At 52.9% G+C, this 19,858-nt stretch overlaps 1 protein-coding gene across 1 annotated transcript in view; it reads right to left on the reverse strand.

The window, feature by feature from the left end:
- LOC144508742 (cobalamin binding intrinsic factor-like) overlaps positions 1–9,546 on the reverse strand; it is a 36,293-nt gene extending 26,747 nt beyond the window's left edge. Inside the window, exons 1-2 of the mRNA XM_078237050.1 lie at positions 9,480–9,546; positions 3,420–3,596 (exon numbers count right to left, since the gene is read on the reverse strand). Of these exons, the coding sequence (XP_078093176.1) occupies positions 3,420–3,596; positions 9,480–9,546 (244 nt within the window). The remainder of the gene's footprint in view (positions 1–3,419; positions 3,597–9,479) is intronic.
- Positions 9,547–19,858: the final 10,312 nt, after the last annotated feature.

Raw genomic sequence — 19,858 nt, forward strand, 5'->3', positions numbered from 1 at the left:
GGTGCACATTGGTACCAATGACATAGGTAAGAGAAGGGACGGGGATTTAAAGCAGGAATTTCTGGAGCTGGGCTGGAAGCTGAGAGCCAAGACGAAACATGTGGTCATCTCTGGTACGTTGCCGGTACCATGTGATAGCGAGTTGAGGAACAGGGAGAGAGTGCAGTTAAATATGTGGTTGCAGGGATGGTGTAGGAGGGAGGGTTTCAGATACGTGGATAATTGGAACACGTTCTGGGGAAGGTGGGACCTGTACAAACAGGACGGGGTGCACCTGAACCAGAGGGGCACCAATATCCTCGGAGGGAAATTTGTTACGGCCCTTCAGGGGGGTTTAAACTAATTTGTCAGGGGAGTGGGAAAGGGAGTTGTAGTCCAGAAGTCAGTGAGGGTGGTGAGGTATTGGGGAAGGTATCAGGGTCAAGGGTGGGTACTGGTAGACAGGAAGGTGGGTTGAAGTGTGTCTACTTCAATGCAAGGAGCATCCGGAACAAGGTAGATGAACTTGGGGCGTGGATTGGTACTTGGGACTACGATGTTGTGGCCATTACGGAGACGTGGGTAGAACAAGGACAGGAATGGTTGTTGGACGTTCCGGGGTATAGATGTTTCACTAAGTGTAGGGAAGCTGGTAAAAGAGGTGGAGGAGTGGCATTGTTAATCAAGGATAGTTTAACGGCTGCAGAAAGGCACTTCGTGGGGGATCTGCACACTGAGGTAATATGGGCTGAAGTTAGAAATAGGAAAGGAGCGGTCACGTTGCTAGGAGTTTACTATAGGCCCCCAAATAGTAATAGAGATGTGGAGGAAGAAATTGCTAAGCAGATTATGGATATGTGTGGGGGTCACAGGGTAGTTGTCATGGGGGACTTTAACTTTCCAAATATTGATTGGAACCTTTGTAGGTCAAATAGTTTGGATGGGGCAGTTTTTGTGCAGTGTGTGCGGGAGGGTTTCCTGACACAATATGTGGATGGGCCGACTAGAGGTGAGGCCACATTGGATTTGGTACTGGGAAATGAACCGGGCCAAGTGTTAGATTTGGTTGTGGGAGAGCAATTTGGAGATAGTGACCACAATTCGGTGTCTTTTGTTATTGCAATGGAGAGGGATAGGGCCATACGGCAGGGCAAGGTTTACAATTGGGGGAGGGGTAATTATGATGCGATTAGGCAAGAATTAGGGGGCATAAGTTGGGAACAGAAACTGTCAGAGAAAGGAACTAATGAAAAGTGGAATTTTTTCAAGGAACAAATACTGGATGTCCTTGATAGGTATGTTCCTGTCAGGCAGGGAGGAAATGGCCGAGTGAGGGAACCATGGTTCACAAAAGAGGTGGAATGTCTTGTGAAAAGGAAGAGGGAAGCTTATGTCGGGATGAGGAAACAAGGTTCAGATGGCTCGATTGAGGGTTACAAGTTAGCAAGGAATGAGCTGAAAAAGGGGCTTAGGAGAGCTAGGAGGGGACATGAGAAGTCCTTGGCGGGTCGGATCAAGGAAAACCCCAAGGCTTTTTACTCTTATGTGAGGAATAAAAGAATGACCAGGGTGAGGTTAGGGCCGGTCAAGGACAGTAGTGGGAACTTGTGTATGGAGTCAGTAGAGATAGGCGAGGTGATGAATGAATACTTTTCTTCAGTGTTCACCAAGGAGAGGGGCCATGTTTTTGAGGAAGAGAAGGTGTTACAGGCTAATAGGCTGGAGGAAATAGATGTTCGGAGGGAGGATGTCTTGGCAGTTTTGAATAAACTGAAGGTCGATAAGTCCCCTGGGCCTGATGAAATGTATCCTAGGATTCTTTGGGAGGCAAGGGATGAGATTGCAGAGCCTTTGGCGTTGATCTTTGGGTCCTCGCTGTCCACGGGGATGGTGCCAGAGGACTGGAGAATGGCGAATGTTGTTCCTCTGTTTAAGAAAGGGAATAGAAATGACCCTGGTAATTATAGACCGGTTAGTCTTACTTCGGTGGTTGGTAAATTGATGGAAAGGGTCCTTAGGGATGGGATTTACGACCATTTAGAAAGATGCGGATTAATTCGAGATAGTCAGCACGGATTCGTGAAGGGCAAGTCGTGCCTCACAAATTTGATAGAATTTTTTGAGGAGGTAACTAAGTGTGTTGATGAAGGTAGGGCAGTTGATGTCATATACATGGATTTTAGTAAGGCGTTTGATAAGGTCCCCCATGGTCGGCTTATGATGAAAGTGAGGAGGTGTGGGATAGAGGGAACGTTGGCCGATTGGATAGGCAACTGGCTGTCTGACCGAAGACAGAGGGTGGTGGTCGATGGAAAATTTTCGGATTGGAGGCAGGTTGCTAGCGGTGTGCCGCAGGGATCAGTGCTTGGTCCTCTGCTCTTTGTGATTTTTATTAATGACTTAGAGGAGGGGGCTGAAGGGTGGATCAGTAAATTTGCTGATGACACCAAGATTGGTGGAGTAGTGGATGAGGTGGAGGGCTGTTGTAGGCTGCAAAGAGACATAGATAGGATGCAAAGCTGGGCTGAAAAATGGCAAATGGAGTTTAACCCTGATAAATGTGAGGTGATTCATTTTGGTAGGACAAATTTAAATGTGGATTACAGGGTCAAAGGTAGGGTTCTGAAGACTGTGGAGGAACAGAGAGATCTTGGGGTCCATATACACAGATCTCTAAAGGTTGCCACTCAAGTGGATAGAGCTGTGAAGAAGGCCTGTAGTGTGTTAGCTTTTATTAACAGGGGGTTGGAGTTTAAGAGCCGTGGGGTTATGCTGCAACTGTACAGGACCTTGGTGAGACCACATTTGGAATATTGTGTGCAGTTCTGGTCACCTCACTATAGGAAGGATGTGGAAGCGCTGGAAGGAGTGCAGAGGAGATTTACCAGGATGCTGCCTGGTTTGGAGGGTAGGTCATATGAGGAAAGGTTGAGGGAGCTAGGGCTATTCTCTCTGGAGCGGAGGAGGCTGAGGGGAGACTTAATAGAGGTGTATAAAATGATGAAGGGGATAGATAGAGTGAACGTTCAAAGACTATTTCCTCGGGTGGATGGAGCTATTACAAGGGGGCATAACTATAGGGTTCGTGGTGGGAGATACAGGACGGATATCAGAGGTAGGTTCTTTACGCAGAGAGTGGTTGGGGTGTGGAATGGACTGCCTGCAGTGATAGTGGAGTCAGACACTTTAGGAACATTTAAGCGGTTATTGGATAGGCACATGGAGCACACCAGGATGATAGGGAGTGGGATAGCTTGATCTTGGTTTCAGATAAAGCTCGGCACAACATCGTGGGCCGAAGGGCCTGTTCTGTGCTGTACTGTTCTATGTTCTATGTTCTATGTTCTTCATCAGTTCAATGACATCAATGCTGGGCTGTCAGTGGCACCGACGTATCAGGAGAGATAGGGAAAGAGAAAGTGTCTGACACACGTCCATACCATCCTCTACCACATCCTGTTTCAGCAGTCTCAGGATCTGTCCCTCTCTGCTCAGGTCATGCTGTCTGGCCAGGCGGAGAGCGATGAGTGCGTGGGGATCTGGGCGTGTCCCCTCCATGGACCGCAGCAATGCTCGGAGGAAGAAGGCGACTGGGCCACGCGCCGGGACTGGAGTTCCTGCAGGAATGGGAAGTCTGCTATTTAAACCGCACCTTTTACAACCTCATCATAGAATCGGAGAACACCGGCACTGCAGGAGGCCATTCTCCCCATCATGTCTGCACTGATTGTCTGAACCAGCATCTCACTTCGACCCCATCCCCGCAACATCACATATTTACCCCATAACATATACATAATAGGACATTAAGGGGCAAGATGATTCTCTGACAGTGCAGCACTCCCTCAGTACTGACCCTCTGATAGTGCGGCACTCCCTCAGTACTGACCCTCTGATAGTGCAGCGCTCCCTCAGCACTGACCCTCTGACAGTGCAGCGCTCCCTCAGTACTGACCCTCTGATAGAGCAGCGCTCCCTCAGTACTGACCCTCTGACAGTGCAGCGCTCCCTCAGTACTGACCCACTGACAGTGCAGCGCTCCCTCAGTACTGACCCTCTGATAGTGCAGCGCTCCCTCAGTACTGACCCTCTGACAGTGCAGCGCTCCCTCAGTACTGACCCTCTGACAGTGCAGCGCTCCCTCAGTACTGACCCTCTGACAGTGCAGCGCTCCCTCAGTACTGACCCTCTGATAGTGCAGCACTCCCTCAGTACTGACCCTCTGACAGTGCAGCACTCCCTCAGTACTGACCCTCTGACAGTGCAGCACTCCCTCAATACTGACAATCTGACAGTGCAGCACTCCCTCAGTACTGACCCTCAGACAGTGCAGCACTCCCTCAGTACTGACCCTCTGACAGTGCAGCACTCTCTCAATACTGACCCTCTGACAGTGCAGCACTCCTTCAATACTGACACTCTGACAGTGCAGCACTCCCTCAGTACTGACCCTATGAAAGTGCAGCACTCCCTCAGTACTGACTCTCTGACAATGCTGCACTCCCTCAGTACTGACCCTCTGACAGTGCTGTACTCCCTCAGTACTGACCCTCTGACAATGCTGCACTCCCTCAGTACTGACCCTCTGACAGTGCTGCACTTCCTCAGTACTGACCCTCTGACAATGCTGCACTCCCTCAGTACTGACCCTCTGACAGTGCTGCACTCCCTCAGTACTGACTCTCTGACAGAGCAGCACTCCCTCAGTACTGACCCTCTGACAGGGCGTCACTCCCTCAGTACTGATCCTCTGACAGTGTAGCACTCCCTCAGTACTGACCCTCTGACAGGGCGACAATCCCTCAGTACTGACCCTCTGACAGTGCGGCACTCCCTCAGTACTGATCCTCTGACAGTGTAGCACTCCCTCAGTACTGACCCTCTAACAGTGCTGCACTCCCTCAGTATTGACTCTCTGTCAGTTCTGACCCTCTGACAGTGCTGCACTCCCTCAGTACTGACCCTCTGACAGTGCAGCGCTCCCTCAGTACTGACCCTCTGACAGTGCAGCACTCCCTCAGTACTGACCCTCTGACAGTGCAGCACTCCCTCAGTACTGACCCTCTGACAGTGCAGCACTCCCTCAGGACTGACCCTCTGACAGTGCGGCACTCCCTCAGCACTGACCCTCTGAAAGTGCAGCACTCCCTCAGTACTGACTCTCTGACAATGCTGCACTCTCTCAGTACTGACCCTCTGACAGTGCTGCACTCCCTCAGTACTGACCCTCTGACAATGCTGTACTCCCTCAGTACTGACCCTCTGTCAGTGCTGCACTCCCTCAGCACTGACCATCTGACAGTGCAGCACTCCCTCAGTACTGACTCTCCGACAGTACGGCACTCTCTCAGTACTGACCCTCTGACAGTGCGGCACTCCCTCAGTACTGACACTCTGACAGTGCAGCACTCCCTCAGTACTGACCCTCTGACAGTGCAGCACTCCCTCAGTACTGACCCTCTGACAGTGCAGCACTCCCACAGTACTGACCCTCCGACATTGCAGCGCTCCCTCAGTACTGACCCTCTGACAGTGCAGCACTCCCTCAGTACTGACTCTCTGGCAGTGCGGCACTCACTCAGTACTGAACCTCTGACAATGCAGCACTCCCTCAGTACTGACCCTCTGACAGTGCAGCGCTCCCTCAGTCCTGACCCTCTGACAGTGCGGCATTCCCTCAGTACTGACCCTCTGACAGTGCAGCACTCCCTCAGTACAGACCCTCTGACAGTGCAGCACTCCCTCAGTACTGACCCTCTGACAGTGCGGCACTCCCTCAGCACTGACCCTCTGAAAGTGCGGCACTCCCTCAGCACTGACCCTCTGACAGTGCGGCACTCCCTCAGCACTGACCCTCTGAAAGTGCAGCACTCCCTCAGTACTGACTCTCTGACAATGCTGCACTCCCTCAGTACTGACCCTCTGACAGTGCTGCACTCCCTCAGTACTGACCCTCTGACAGTGCTGCACTCCCTCAGTACTGACTCGCTGACAGTGCGGCACTCTCTCAGTACTGACCCTCTGACAGTGCTGCACTCCCTCAGTAATGACTCTCTGACAGAGCAGCATTCCCTCAGTACTGATCCTCTGACAGTGTAACACTCCCTCAGTACTGACCCTCTGACAGTGCTGCACTCCCTCAGTACTGACCCTCTGACTGTGCTGCACTCCCTCAGTACTGACCCTCTGACAGTGCGGCATTCCCTCAATACTGACCCTCTGACAGTGCAGCACTTCCTCGGTACTGACCCTCTGACTGTGCTGCACTCCCTCAGTACTGACCCTCTGACAGTGCAGCACTCCCTCAGTACTGACCCTCTGACAGTGCGGCATTCCCTCAATTCTGACCCTCTGACAGTGCAGCACTTCCTCGGTACTGACCCTCTGACACTACAGCACTCCTTCACTACTGACACAATAACAGTGCAGCACTCCGTCAGTACTGACCCACTGACAGTGCAGCACTCCCTCAGAACTGACCCTCTGACAGTCAGGCATTCCCTCAGTACTGACCCTCTGACAGTGCTGCACTCCCTCAATACTGACCCTCTGACAGTGCAGCACTCCCTCAATACTGATACTCTGACAGTGCAGCACTCCCTCAGTACTGACCCTCTGACAGTGCAGCACTCCCTCAGTACTGACCCTCTGACAGTGCAGCACTCTCTCAATACTGACCCTCTGACAGTGCAGCACTCCTTCAATACTGACACTCTGACAGTGCTGCACTCCCTCAGTACTGACCCTCTGACAATGCTGCACTCCCTCAGTACTGACCCTCTGACAGTGCTGCACTCCCTCAGTACTGACTCTCTGACAGAGCAGCACTCCCTCAGTACTGACCCTCTGACAGGGCGACACTCCCTCAGTACTGATCCTCTGACAGTGGAGCACTCCCTCAGTACTGACCCTCTGACAGGGCGACACTCCCTCAGTACTGACCCTCTGACAGTGCGGCACTCCCTCAGTACTGATCCTCTGACAGTGTAGCACTCCTTCAGTACTGACCCTCTGACAGTGCTGCACTCCCTCAGTACTGACTCTCTGACAGAGCAACATTCCCTCAGTACTGATCCTCTGACAGTGTAGCACTCCCTCAGTACTGACCCTCTGACAGTGCTGCACTCCCTCAGTATTGACTCTCTGTCAGTACTGACCCTCTGACAGTGCTGCACTCCCTCAGTACTGACCCTCTGACAGTGCAGCACTCCCTCAGTACTGACCGTCTGACAGTGCGGCATTCCCTCAATACTGACCCTCTGACAGTGCAGCACTCCCTCAGTACTGACCCTCTGACAGTGCAGCACTCCCTCAGTTCTGACCCTCTGACAGTGCAGCACTCCCTCAGGACTGACCCTCTGACAGTGCGGCACTCCCTCAGCACTGACCCTCTGAAAGTGCAGCACTCCCTCAGTACTGACTCTCTGACAATGCTGCACTCTCTCAGTCCTGACCCTCTGACAGTGCTGCACTCCCTCAGTACTGACCCTCTGACAATGCTGTACTCCCTCAGTACTGACTCTCTGTCAGTGCTGCACTCCCTCAGTACTGACCATCTGACAGTGCAGCACTCCCTCAGTGCTGACTCTCTGACAGTGCGGCACTCTCTCAGTACTGACCCTCTGACAGTGCTGCACTCCCTCAGTACTGACTCTCTGACAGAGCAGCATTCCCTCAGTACTGATCCTCTGACAGTGTAGCACTCCCTCAGTACTGACCCTCTGACAGTGCTGCACTCCCTCAGTATTGACTCTCTGTCAGTACTGACCCTCTGACAGTGCAGCACTCCCTCAGTACTGACCCTCTGACAGTGCAGCACTCCCTCGGTACTGACCCTCTGACACTGCAGCACTCCTTCACTACTGACACAATAACAGTGCAGCACTCCGTCAGTACTGACCCACTGACAGTGCAGCACTCCCTCAGAACTGACCCTCTGACAGTGCAGCACTCCCTCAGTACTGACCCTCTGACAGTGGAGCACCCCCTCAATACTGACCCTCTGACAGTGCAGCACTCCCTCAGTCCTGACCCTCTGACAGTGCAGCATTCCCTCAATACTGACCCCCTGACAGTGCAGCACTCCCTCAATACTGACCCTCTGACCTTGCAGCACTCCCTCAATACTGACCCTCTGACAGTGCAGCACTCCCGCAATACTGACCCTCTGACAGTGCAGCACTCCCTCAGTACTGACCCTCTGACAGTGCAGCACTCCCTCAGCACTGACCCTCTGACAGTGCAGCACTCCCTCAGTACTGACCCTCTGACAGTGCTGCACTCCCTCAATACTGACCCTCTGACAGTGCAGCACTCCCTCAATACTGACACTCTGACAGTGCAGCACTCCCTCAGTACTGACCCTCTGACAATGCAGCACTCCCTCAGTACTGACCCTCTGACAGTGCAGCACTCCCTCAATACTGACCCTCTGACAGTGCAGCACTCCCTCAATACTGACACTCTGACAGTGCAACACTCCTTCAGTACTGACCCTCTGACAGTGCAGCACTCCCTCAGTACTGACTCTCTGACAATTCTGCACTCTCTCAGTACTGACCCTCTGACAGTGCTGCACTCCCTCAGTACTGACCCTCTGACAGTGCAGCACTCCCTCAATACTGACCCTCTGACAGTGCTGCACTCCCTCAGTACTGACTCTCTGACAGAGCAGCATTCCCTCAGTACTGATCCTCTGACAGTGTAGCACTCCCTCAGTACTGACCCTCTGACAGTGCTGCACTCCCTCAGTACTGACCCTCTGACAGTGCAGCACTCCCTCAGTACTGACCCTCTGACAGTGCAGCACTCCCTCAGTACTGACCCTCTGACACTGCAGCACTCCTTCACTACTGACACAATAACAGTGCAGCACTCCGTCAGTACTGACCCACTGACCTGCAGCACTCCCTCAGAACTGACCCTCTGACAGTGCAGCACTCCCTCAGTACTGACCCTCTGACAGTGGAGCACCCCCTCAATACTGACCCTCTGACAGTGCAGCGCTCCCTCAGTACTGACCCTCTGACAGTGCAGCATTCCCTCAATACTGACCCTCTGACAGTGCAGCACTCCCTCAATACTGACCCTCTGACAGTGCAGCACTCCCTCAGTAATGACCCTCTGACAGTGCTGTACTCCCTCAGTACTGACCCTCTGACAGTGCAGCACTCCCTCAGTACTGACCCTCTGACAGTGCAGCACTTCCTCAGTACTGACCCTCTGACAGTGCAGCACCCTCTCAATACTGACCCTCTGACAGTGCAGCACTCCCTCAGTACTGACCCTCTGACAGTGCAGCACTCCCTCAGTACTGACCCACTGACAGTGCAGCGCTCCCTCAATTCAAAAGGAATTGCTGTACTTCATCATGGGGCTCACACCCAGGACATTCTCCCTCGGAGGTGATAATTCCCCTCTTTGAACCTTGGTTATGTGTTATTCTTGCATCTCCTGACAGTGTGTGTGACCCACACACACTCGAATAATGTCTCACTTACCACACAGCTGACAGAGGATTGCAGTGTGAATAGGCAGTAGGAGGATGAGGAGGGTTAGTGTTGACATTGCGATGGCTCTCTCTGTCTCAGCTCGTTCTCTGCTCCTCATTCTACAGCAGCCGGTTATATATCCAGCTCCCACCCACCTGACCAGATGCCTGGAGACTCCCAACCTGTGGGAGGAGGAAGCTGTGTTTCTTCCACACTGGAATGTGCAAATCGAGAACTCTCTGCACTCCAGCTCTCCACTTCTCTCCCTCTCTCTCACCAACCTTTACTCCTTCCTTCTCTCCACCTCCTTCTCCCTCTCTCCCTCATTAATTTATCTCTGTCGACGCCACTTCCACTTTCCCTCTCAATGTCCATGACTGTCGTCATTCCTCTCTCTCACTCTCTCTATCCTCCATTCCCTCTCTCTCACTCCCTTTATCCCTCATCCCCTCTCTCGACCTCCCATCCCCTCTCTGTCCCCCATCCCCTCTCTCTAGCTCCCTTCCCCTCTCTATCTCCCATCCCCTCTCTCTAGCTCCCATCCTCTCTCTATCCCCCATCCCCTCTCACTATCTCCCATTCCCTCTCTATCTCCGATTCCCTCTCTATCTCCCATTCCCTCTCTCTTGCTCCCATCCACTCTCTATCTCCCATTCCCTCTCTATCTCCCATTCCCTCTCTCTAGCTCCCATCCACTCTCTATCTCCCATCCCCTCTATCTCACATTCCCTCTCTCTATCTCCCATAGAATCCATAGACTCCCTACAGTACAGAGGGAGTCCATTTGGTCCATTTAGTCTGCACCGACCACAATCCCACCCAGCCCCTATTCCCGTCACCACTCATATCTCCCCTGCTAACCCCCTGACTCGAGGGTCAATTTAGCATGGCCAATCAAACTAACCCGCACATCTTTGGACTGTGGGAGGAAACTGGAGCACCCGGAGGAAACCCATGCAGACACGGGGAGAATGTGCAAACTCCACACAGACAGTGACCCGAGGCTGGAATTGAACCCATTTCTCGCTCACAAAATTTCTATCTTTCTCTCTCTCTTCCTCTGCCTATCTCTCGCTCTCTCCCATATAAATCTTTCCTTCTATCTCCTTCCTACTCTCCTCCATGTCTCTCTCTCTCCCTCTCTCCCATTTCTCTCTCTCACACAATTTTTCTTTCTCTCTCTCCCCCTCTCTGGTCGCCACACTACCGAAAGGACGTGGAGGCTTTCGAGAGAGTACAGAGGAGGTTTACCAGTATGTTGCCTGGTATGGAAGGGCTTAGTTATGAGTAGAGATTGGGTAAACTGGGGTTGTTCTCACTGGAAAGACGGAGGATGAGGGGTGACCTAATAGAGGTGTATAAAATTATGAAAGGCATAGATAGGGTGAACGGTGGGAAGATTTTTCCCAGGTCGGTGGTGACGTTCACGAGGAGTCATAGGTTCAAGGTGAGGGGGGGGAGGTTTAACACGGATATCAGGAGGACATATTTTACGCAGAGGGTGGTGGGGGCCTGGAATGCGCTGCCAGGCAAGGTGGTGGAGGCGGACACACTGGGAACGTTTAAGACTTATCTCGATAGCCACATGAACGGAGTGGGAATGGAGGGATACAAAAGAATGGTCTAGTTTGGACCAGGGAGTGGCACGGGCTTGGAGGGCCGAAGGGCCTGTTCCTGTGCTGTATTGTTCTTTGTTCTTTGTTCTCTTGTGCATCTCTCGCTTTCTACCTCACCTATCTTTCTTTGTATCCCATTCTCGCTCTCCTCCATGTCTCTGACTCTCTCTCTCTATCCCAATGTCTTCTTGTCTTTCTCTCAATCTCTCCTTGCCTTCCTCTCACACTCTTCCATGTCTCTCTGTCTCACAATTTCTCTCTCTGTCTCTAGCTCTCTGTCACCGTCACTCTCTCTCTCTTCCTCCAAGTCCTTTTCTTTTCTCTTTTTGTCTCCCTTTCCCCTGTCGCTCTCATCTTCTCTCTCCCACTGCTTGTCTCTCTCTCTCTCAGTCTTCCTTCTTTCTCTCTGCGTCTCTCAATGCCATCGTCCTGTGCTGAGTCATTCATTGGTTCCACCTTAGTTCTGAATCTGGCTGCAACAACAGGCACTTTGGTCAATGAAAATGAGAGGGTTCCGGAAGAAACCAGAAAAATAGAGAAGAGAGAGAGGGGGAGACAAAGGGAGAGCAACTCTCACCTGCTTCACCCCAGCTATCACCGACAGACACCGCAGTTGGTTCGCTGACAATGTGGCACTGACATGTGTAGCTTAATGTGACGGACCTAATCGTCACTGTGTGCACAGCAAGCTCCCACAGTGTGATAATATTCACAATCTGATCTTGTCCAGTGTTGATTGGCTGAGGGATCAAAATTGACTTCAGGGCAACAGGGGGAACTCAACCCTGCTCACCTTCGTCGTGGGATCAATGCTTCCACCAGGCACGGCACATCAACCCTCAGCTTAATATCGCTGTAAAAGAGCTACCTCTGACAGTGCAGCACTCCCTCAGTACTGACCCTCTGACAGTGCAGCACTCCCTCAGTACTGACCCTCTGACAGTGCGGCACTCCCTCAGTACTGACCCTCTGACAGTGCGGCACTCCCTCAGTACTGACCCTCTGACAGTGTGGCACCCACTCAGTACTGACTCTCTGACAGTGCAGCACTCTCTCAGTACTGACCCTCCGACAGTGCGGCACTCCCTCAGCACTGACCCTCTGACAGTGCAGCACTCCCTCAGTACTGACCCTCTGACAGTGCGGCACCCCCTCAGTACTGACCCTCTGACAGTGCAGCACTCCCTCAGTACTGACCCTCTGACAGTGCTGCACTCCCTCAGCACTGACCCTCTGACAGTGCGGCTCTCCCTCAGTACTGCCCCTCTGACATAGAGGCATAGAAGGTTTACAGCATGGAAACAGGCCCTTTGGCCCACCTTGTCCATGCCGCCCTTTTTTCTTTAAACCCTTAAACTAATCCCAATTGCCTGCATTTGGCCCATATCCTTCTATACCCATCGTACCCATGTAACTGTCTAAATTTTTTTTAAAAGATGAAATTCTACCCGCCTCTACTACTACCTCTGGCAGCTTGTTCCAGACACTCACCACCCTCTGTGTGAAAAAATTGCCCCTCTGGATACTTTTGTATCTCTCCCCTCTCACCTTAAACCTATGCCCTCTAGTTTTAGACTCCCCTCCCTTTGGGAAAAGATATTGACTATCTACCTTGTCTATGCCCCTCATTATTTTATAGACCTCTATAAGGTCACCCCTCAGCCTCCTACGCTCCAGAGAAAAAAGTCCCAGTCTATTCAGCCTCTCCTTATAACTCAATCCATCAAGTCCCAGTCGCATCCTAGTGTAACCCCCTGCTGACAACTATATGCTCTGACCAGCTGAGTTAAGTAAAGCTGTACCTGGGATGTGCTTGATGTTATGAGGGGCTACTATGTAAATGTTCAATTAACAGGATCCTGAGTTCTTAGCGGTTGGTGTTGAGCTAGGCTAAATTTCCTATTTACCAATAAATGTCAGTACAGGCGTGAATGCAAAGGATTAGTGTATGCAGTTGCAATCTAGAGTAATAACCTATTAATAATAGCGCGGTGCCTGCTAAAATGGTAAGTATGTAAACCTTATAATAAGAAAAGGTTCAGGACAACCATGCAAAAGGAATAAAAAAAATAAATTTATTTTCTTGCATTGTTGCGTCTCATAAAACAGGTAAAGAGTCCCAAACTAAAGATTTTTCAATTAAACAGTTTCAACCCTGAGAAATGTTCAAAATATTACCAAGCGCTTGGATTTATAAATGTTGGGGCCCATACGTTGGTGCACATATGAAGAAAACACGCCCTCAACAACACACTGCTGATACCGTTCAGTGCCTGATATTATAGTCTCCAGTTACTCACGCAACCACGACACACACAGTCCAGAAGGGTCTGCGAGCGGGAAGATGATACAGCAGGAAAGGAATGCAGCAAGCTGTCCGTGTAGTGACGCAGGTCCAGTGCGCTGAAGTCTGTCCTCCTCGGCAGTGCTACTTAGCAAGTTAGCTTCAGCTAATCCTCGTTCTCTCCGTCTTCTCAGAGAAACTACGCCCGGCGTTTATAGCTGACTGTCCCTCACCGGCAGTTTCTAGCAGAAAAGTCCACGCTTGAGAGTACAAGACGATGCGCTTTACACTTTTTCTCAACAGTGATGAAAATAACAAACAGGACGAAACCTTGCTGCTTTTCACTTCAAACTGGAAAAAACGAGTGACTAAACTGTGACAAACACGAGCTTTAACTGCACAGTAATATTTGTGCCCATACTGTGAAGTATGTTCGTCGACAAATATTATTTGCCTTGACGTTAAAACTGGGTTTTTACCGCATGGAAGCAGCTCCTCTTCCCCACGTGTGTCTCCCCACTGCAGCTTCCTCTCCCCCACGTGTGTCTCCCCACTGCAGCTTCCTCTCCCCCACGTGTGTCTCCCCACTGCAGCTTCCTCTCCCCCACGTGTGTCTCCCCACTGCAGCTTCCTCTCCCCCACGTGTGTCTCCCCACTGCAGCTTCCTCTCCCCCACGTGTGTCTCCCCACTGCAGCTTCCTCTCCCCCACGTGTGTCTCCCCACTGCAGCTTCCTCTCCCCCACGTGTGTCTCCCCACTGCAGCTTCCTCTCCCCCACGTGTGTCTCCCCACTGCAGCTTCCTCTCCCCCACGTGTGTCTCCCCACTGCAGCTTCCTCTTCCCCACGTGTGTCTCCCCACTGCAGCTTCCTCTTCCCCACGCGTGTCTCCCCACTGCAGCTTCCTCTCCCCCACGTGTGTCTCCCCACTGCAGCTTCCTCTCCCCCACGCATGTCTCCCCACTGCAGCTTCCTCTTCCCCACGTGTGTCTCCCCACTGCAGCTTCCTCTCCCCCACGTGTGTCTCCCCACTGCAGCTTCCTCTCCCCCACGTGTGTCTCCCCACTGCAGCTTCCTCTCCCCCACGTGTGTCTCCCCACTGCAGCTTCCTCTTCCCCACATGTGTCTCCCCACTGCAGCTTCCTCTCCCCCACGTGTGTCTCCCCACTGCAGCTTCCTCTCCCCCACGTGTGTCTCCCCACTGCAGCTTCCTCTCCCCCACGTGTGTCTCCCCACTGCAGCTTCCTCTCCCCCACGTGTGTCTCCCCACTGCAGCTTCCTCTCCCCCACGTGTGTCTCCCCACTGCAGCTTCCTCTCCCCCACGTGTGTCTCCCCACTGCAGCTTCCTCTCCCCCACGTGTGTCTCCCCACTGCAGCTTCCTCTCCCCCACGTGTGTCTCCCCACTGCAGCTTCCTCTCCCCCACGCGTGTCTCCCCACTGCAGCTTCCTCTCCCCCACGTGTGTCTCCCCACTGCAGCTTCCTCTCCCCCACGTGTGTCTCCCCACTGCAGCTTCCTCTCCCCCACGTGTGTCTCCCCACTGCAGCTTCCTCTCCCCCACGTGTGTCTCCCCACTGCAGCTTCCTCTTCCCCACGTGTGTCTCCCCACTGCAGCTTCCTCTCCCCCACGTGTGTCTCCCCACTGCAGCTTCCTCTCCCCCACGTGTGTCTCCCCACTGCAGCTTCCTCTTCCCCACATGTGCCTCCCCACTGCAGCTTCCTCTCCCTCACGTGTGTCTCCCCACTGCAGCTTCCTCTCCCCCACGTGTGTCTCCCCACTGCAGCTTCCTCTCCCCCACGTGTGTCTCCCCACTGCAGCTTCCTCTGCCTCCCGCCGCTTTTCTTTTCCCCTCCCCCTAAGTAATCTGATTGGCTTAAAGTGCAACTCTCTAGAAAACGGATTGCCTTAGCTTACATCACTCAAACAAACAGTATCTGTTCACGGGATTTGGCCCAGGAAACAGCATATTGAAACTCACAAGAAAACAAAGAAGAATGGGAAATGTCTTTTTCATTAAATTTACCCATATTTCAAGAAAACACACTCTTTTCATTTTTCTTTCATTTCTCCTTATTTTTTCAGGTCCCGATACTAGTAAATCTTTTCTGCACTCTTTCTAGTTTACGAATATCCTTTCTATAATAGGGTGAGCAGAATTGCACTAAGTATTCCCATTGTGGCCTGAACAATGTCTTGTACAACTTCAACAAGACGTCCCAACTCCACTATTCAATATTTGGACGAATGAAACCAAGCATGCCGAATGATTTCTTCACCACTCTGTCCACCTGTGACTCCACTTTCAAGGAGCTATGAACATGCATCCCCAGATCTCTTCATTCTGTAACTCACCCCAACACCCTACCATTAACTGAGTAAGTCCTGCCTTGGTTCAATCGACCAAGGTGCAGCAGTCCTTCAGTACTGATCCTCTGACAGTGCGGCACTCCCTCAGTACTGACCCTCTGACAGGGCGGCACTCCCTCAGTACTGACCCTCTGACAGTGCAATACCCCCTCAGTACTGACCCTCTGACAGTGCAGCACTCCCTTGGTACTGACCATCTGAGATTGCAGCACTCCCTCAGTACTGAACCTATGACAGTGCAGTACTCCCTCAGCACTGACCCTCTGACAGTGCAGCACTCCCTCAGTACTGACCCTCTGACAGGGCGGCACTCCCTCAGTACTGACCCTCTAACAGTGCAACACCCCCTCAGTACTGACCCTCTGACAGTGCAGCACTCCCTTGGTACTGACCATCTGAGATTGCAGCACTCCCTCAGTACTGAACCTATGACAGTGCAGTACTCCCTCAGCACTGACCCTCTGACAGTGCAGCACTCCCTCAGTACTGACCCTCTGACAGTACAGCACTCCCTCAGTACTGAACATATGACAGCGCGACACTCCCTCAGTACTGCCCCTCTGACAGTGCAGCACTCCCTCAGTACTGACCCCCTGACAGTGCAGCACTCCCTCAGTACTGACCCTCTGACAGTGCAACACTCCCTCAGTACTGACCCTCTGACAGTGCAGCACTCCCTCAGCACTGACCCTCTGACAGTGCAGCACTCCCTCAGTACTGACCCTCTGACAGTGTGGCACTCCCTTAGCACTGACCCCCTGACAGTGCAGCACTCCCTCAGCAATGTTCCTCGGACAGTGCGGCACTCCCTCAGCACTGATCCTCTGACAGTGCGGCACTCCCTCAGTACTGACCATCTAACAGTGCGGCACTCCCTCAGCACTGACACTCTGGCAGTGCAACACTCCCTTAGTACTGACCTTCTGACAGTGCGGCACTCCCTCAGTACTGACCTTCTGGCAGTGCGGCACTCCCTCAGTACTGACCCTCTGACAGTGCGGCACTCCCTCAGTACTGACCCTCTGACAGTGCGACACTCTCTCAGTACTGACCTTCTGTCAGTGCAACACTCCCTCAGTACTGACACTCTGACAGTGTGGCACTCCCTTAGCACTGACCCCCTGACAGTGCAGCACTCCCTGAGCAATGTTCCTCTGACAATGCAGCACTCCCTCAGCACTGATCCTCTGACAGTGCGGCATTCCCTCAGTACTGACCATCTAACAGTGCGGCACTCCCTCAGTACTGACCCTCTGACAGTGCAACACTCCCTCAGTACTGACCTTCTGACAGTGCAGCACTCCCTCAGTACTGAGCTCCTGACAGTGCGGCACTCCCTCAGTACTGACCCTCTGACAGTGCAGCACTCCCTCAGTACTGACCTTCTGACAGTGCGACACTCCCTCAGTACTGACCCTCTGACAGTGCGGCACTCCCTCAGTACTGACCCTCTGATAGTGCAACATCCTCTCAGTACTGACCCTCTGACAGTGCAGCACTCCCTCAGTACTGAACCTATGACAGTGCGGCACTCCCTCAGTACTGACCTTGTGACAGTGCAGCACTCCCTCAGTACTGACCCTCTGACAGTGCAGCACTCCCTCAATACTGACCCTCTGACAGTGCAGCACTCCCTCAGTACTGACCCTCTGACAGTGCAGCACTCCCTCAATACTGACCCTCTGACAGTGCAGCACTCCCTCAATACTGACCCTCTGACAGTGCAGCACTCCCTCAGTACTGACCCTCTGACAGTGCAGCACTCCCTCAATACTGACCCTCTGACAGTGCAGCACTCCCTCAGTACTGACCCTCTGACAGTGTGGCACTCCCTCAGCGCCGACCCTCTGACAGTGCAGCACTCCTTCAGTACTGACCCTCTGACAGTGCAGCACTCCCTCAGTACTGACCCTCTGACAGTGTGGCACTCCCTCAGCGCCGACCCTCTGACAGTGCAGCGCTCCCTCAGCACTGACCCTCTGACAGTGCGGCACTCCCTCAGTACTGACCCTCTGACAGTGCAGCGCTCCCTCAGTACTGACCCTCTGACAGTGCGGCACTTCCTCAGTACTGTTCCTCTGACAGTGTGGCACTCCCTTAGCACTCATCCCCTGACAGTGCAGCACTCCCTCAGCAATGTTCCTCTGACAGTGCTGCACTCCCTCAGCACTGATCCTCTGACAGTGCGGCACTCCCTCAGTACTGACCATCTAACAGTGCGGCACTCCCTCAGCACTGGCCCTCTGACAGTGCAACACTCCCTTTGGACTGACCCTCTGACAGTGCAGCACTCCCTCAGTACTGACCCTCTGATAGTGCAGCACTCCCTCAGTCCTGACCTCGGGAGAGTTGGGCCGGTTATAGTGATTGTCTCTTGGCTTTTGGGGTCTCAAACCCACCCTCGAGGTGGCAGGGAGAGACTCCATCCCGGCAGCTCTGCGAATACAGTGATTGAGTCTCAGCTGTATCATAACCTACCCCTCAGTTCGCGTGAGCTCAGGAAAACTGTCAGCCAGTTCCAACTGTGGTGAGATTTAGAAATAACTGAGGATGGCTCTGTGGCACAGTGGTTAGCACCGCTGTCTCACAGCACCCGGGACCCGGGTTCGTTTCCCAGCCTTGTGTCACTGTCTCCGCAGAGACTGCACGTTCTCCTCGTGTCGGCGTGGGTTTCGTCCGGGTGCTCCGGTTTTCTCCCACAGTCCAAAAGACGTTAGGTGAGGTGCATTGGCCGTGCTAAATTCTCCCTCGGTGTACCCAAACAGGAGTGTGGCGACTCGGGGATTGTGGTGTGAATGTTAGCCAACTTGTGACGCTCATAAATGAACTTAAACTTAATTCATCACAGCGATTGGACCATCTTCCTGAGGCTACAGTGCCCTTTCAGAAGCTTTGTGAAGGATTTGTACCAATGCAGGATAGGAAGGATTGGTGGGCAGCTGGGCTGTGAATTGATGCAAAGGACTGGATGATTGATGCACCATTGAATTGGTTACGAAGCAGAACCTTGCTTGGCAATGTTGGAGGTGACTCCCCACAGGTGGCTGACACAGACCTTTCTACCTGGGAGCTTGCCTTTCATCTCCTGTGCTTTCCAATGTCCTCCCCTGATTGTTCCTGTGCTTTGAGATGCTGGAACATCCGTAAAGCGTGCCACACATGGATTCGGGGAATCAATCACTGGGAGACTGGAATAGGATTCTCCCCCCGAATCGTGGCTAAGCTCACACAGCCTATTCGCACCTCCCCACTTTTGCCCGACCTTCTCACTGCTTCAGCTCATCCACTGCGCAAACCCCCATTCTGTCTCTCCCTTAACTCTCGACTGGGCAATTCCAGCGCACCGCCGCCTGCCCTCCCAGACTCCAAACTCCGCAAGCTCCAGCTCCAGTAGTCTGCAGCCGGTGTCTGAACTCGCTCCTGCTCCTGCTCCCCAACCCCGCACCCCCCCCCCCCTCTCCGGTCACCAGTCTACACAGGAACTGGTGCAATTGAGAAACTTTCCTCCAGCCCCAACAACCATCCCTATCTCTGTAACCTCCTCCAGCCCCTACACCCCACCCTATCTCTAATGACCTCCAGCCCCGACAGCCCTCCCTATCACTGTAACCTCCTCCAGCACCCACAACCCTCCCTATCACTACAAACTCCTCGAGCTCCTACAACACTTCCTATCTCTGTAACCTCCTGCAGCCCCTACAATCCGCTCTATCTCTGTGACCTCCTTCAACTCCTACAACCCTCCCTTTCCCTGTAACCTCCTCCAGCTCCTACAGCCCTCTCTATCTCTGTAACCTCTTCCAACCCCTCCACACCTCCCGATCCCTGAAACATCCTCCAGCCCCGACAGCCCTATCTCTGTAACCTCCACCAGCCCCTACATCCCTATCTCTGTAAGCTCCTCCAGTCCCTACAACCCTCCCTCTCTGTAACCTCCTCCAGTCCCTACAACCCTCCCTATCTCTGTAACCTCCTCATCCCGACAACACTCCTTATCTCTGTAACCTCCTCCAGCCCCTACAATCCTCCCTTTCTCTGTAACCACCTCCAGCCCCTACAACCCACCCTATCTCTGTAACCTCCGCCAGTCCCTACAACCCTCCCTATCTCTGCAAACTCCT

This window comes from Mustelus asterias, chromosome 20 (genome assembly GCF_964213995.1).
Source record: "Mustelus asterias chromosome 20, sMusAst1.hap1.1, whole genome shotgun sequence".
NCBI lineage: Eukaryota > Metazoa > Chordata > Chondrichthyes > Carcharhiniformes > Triakidae > Mustelus > Mustelus asterias.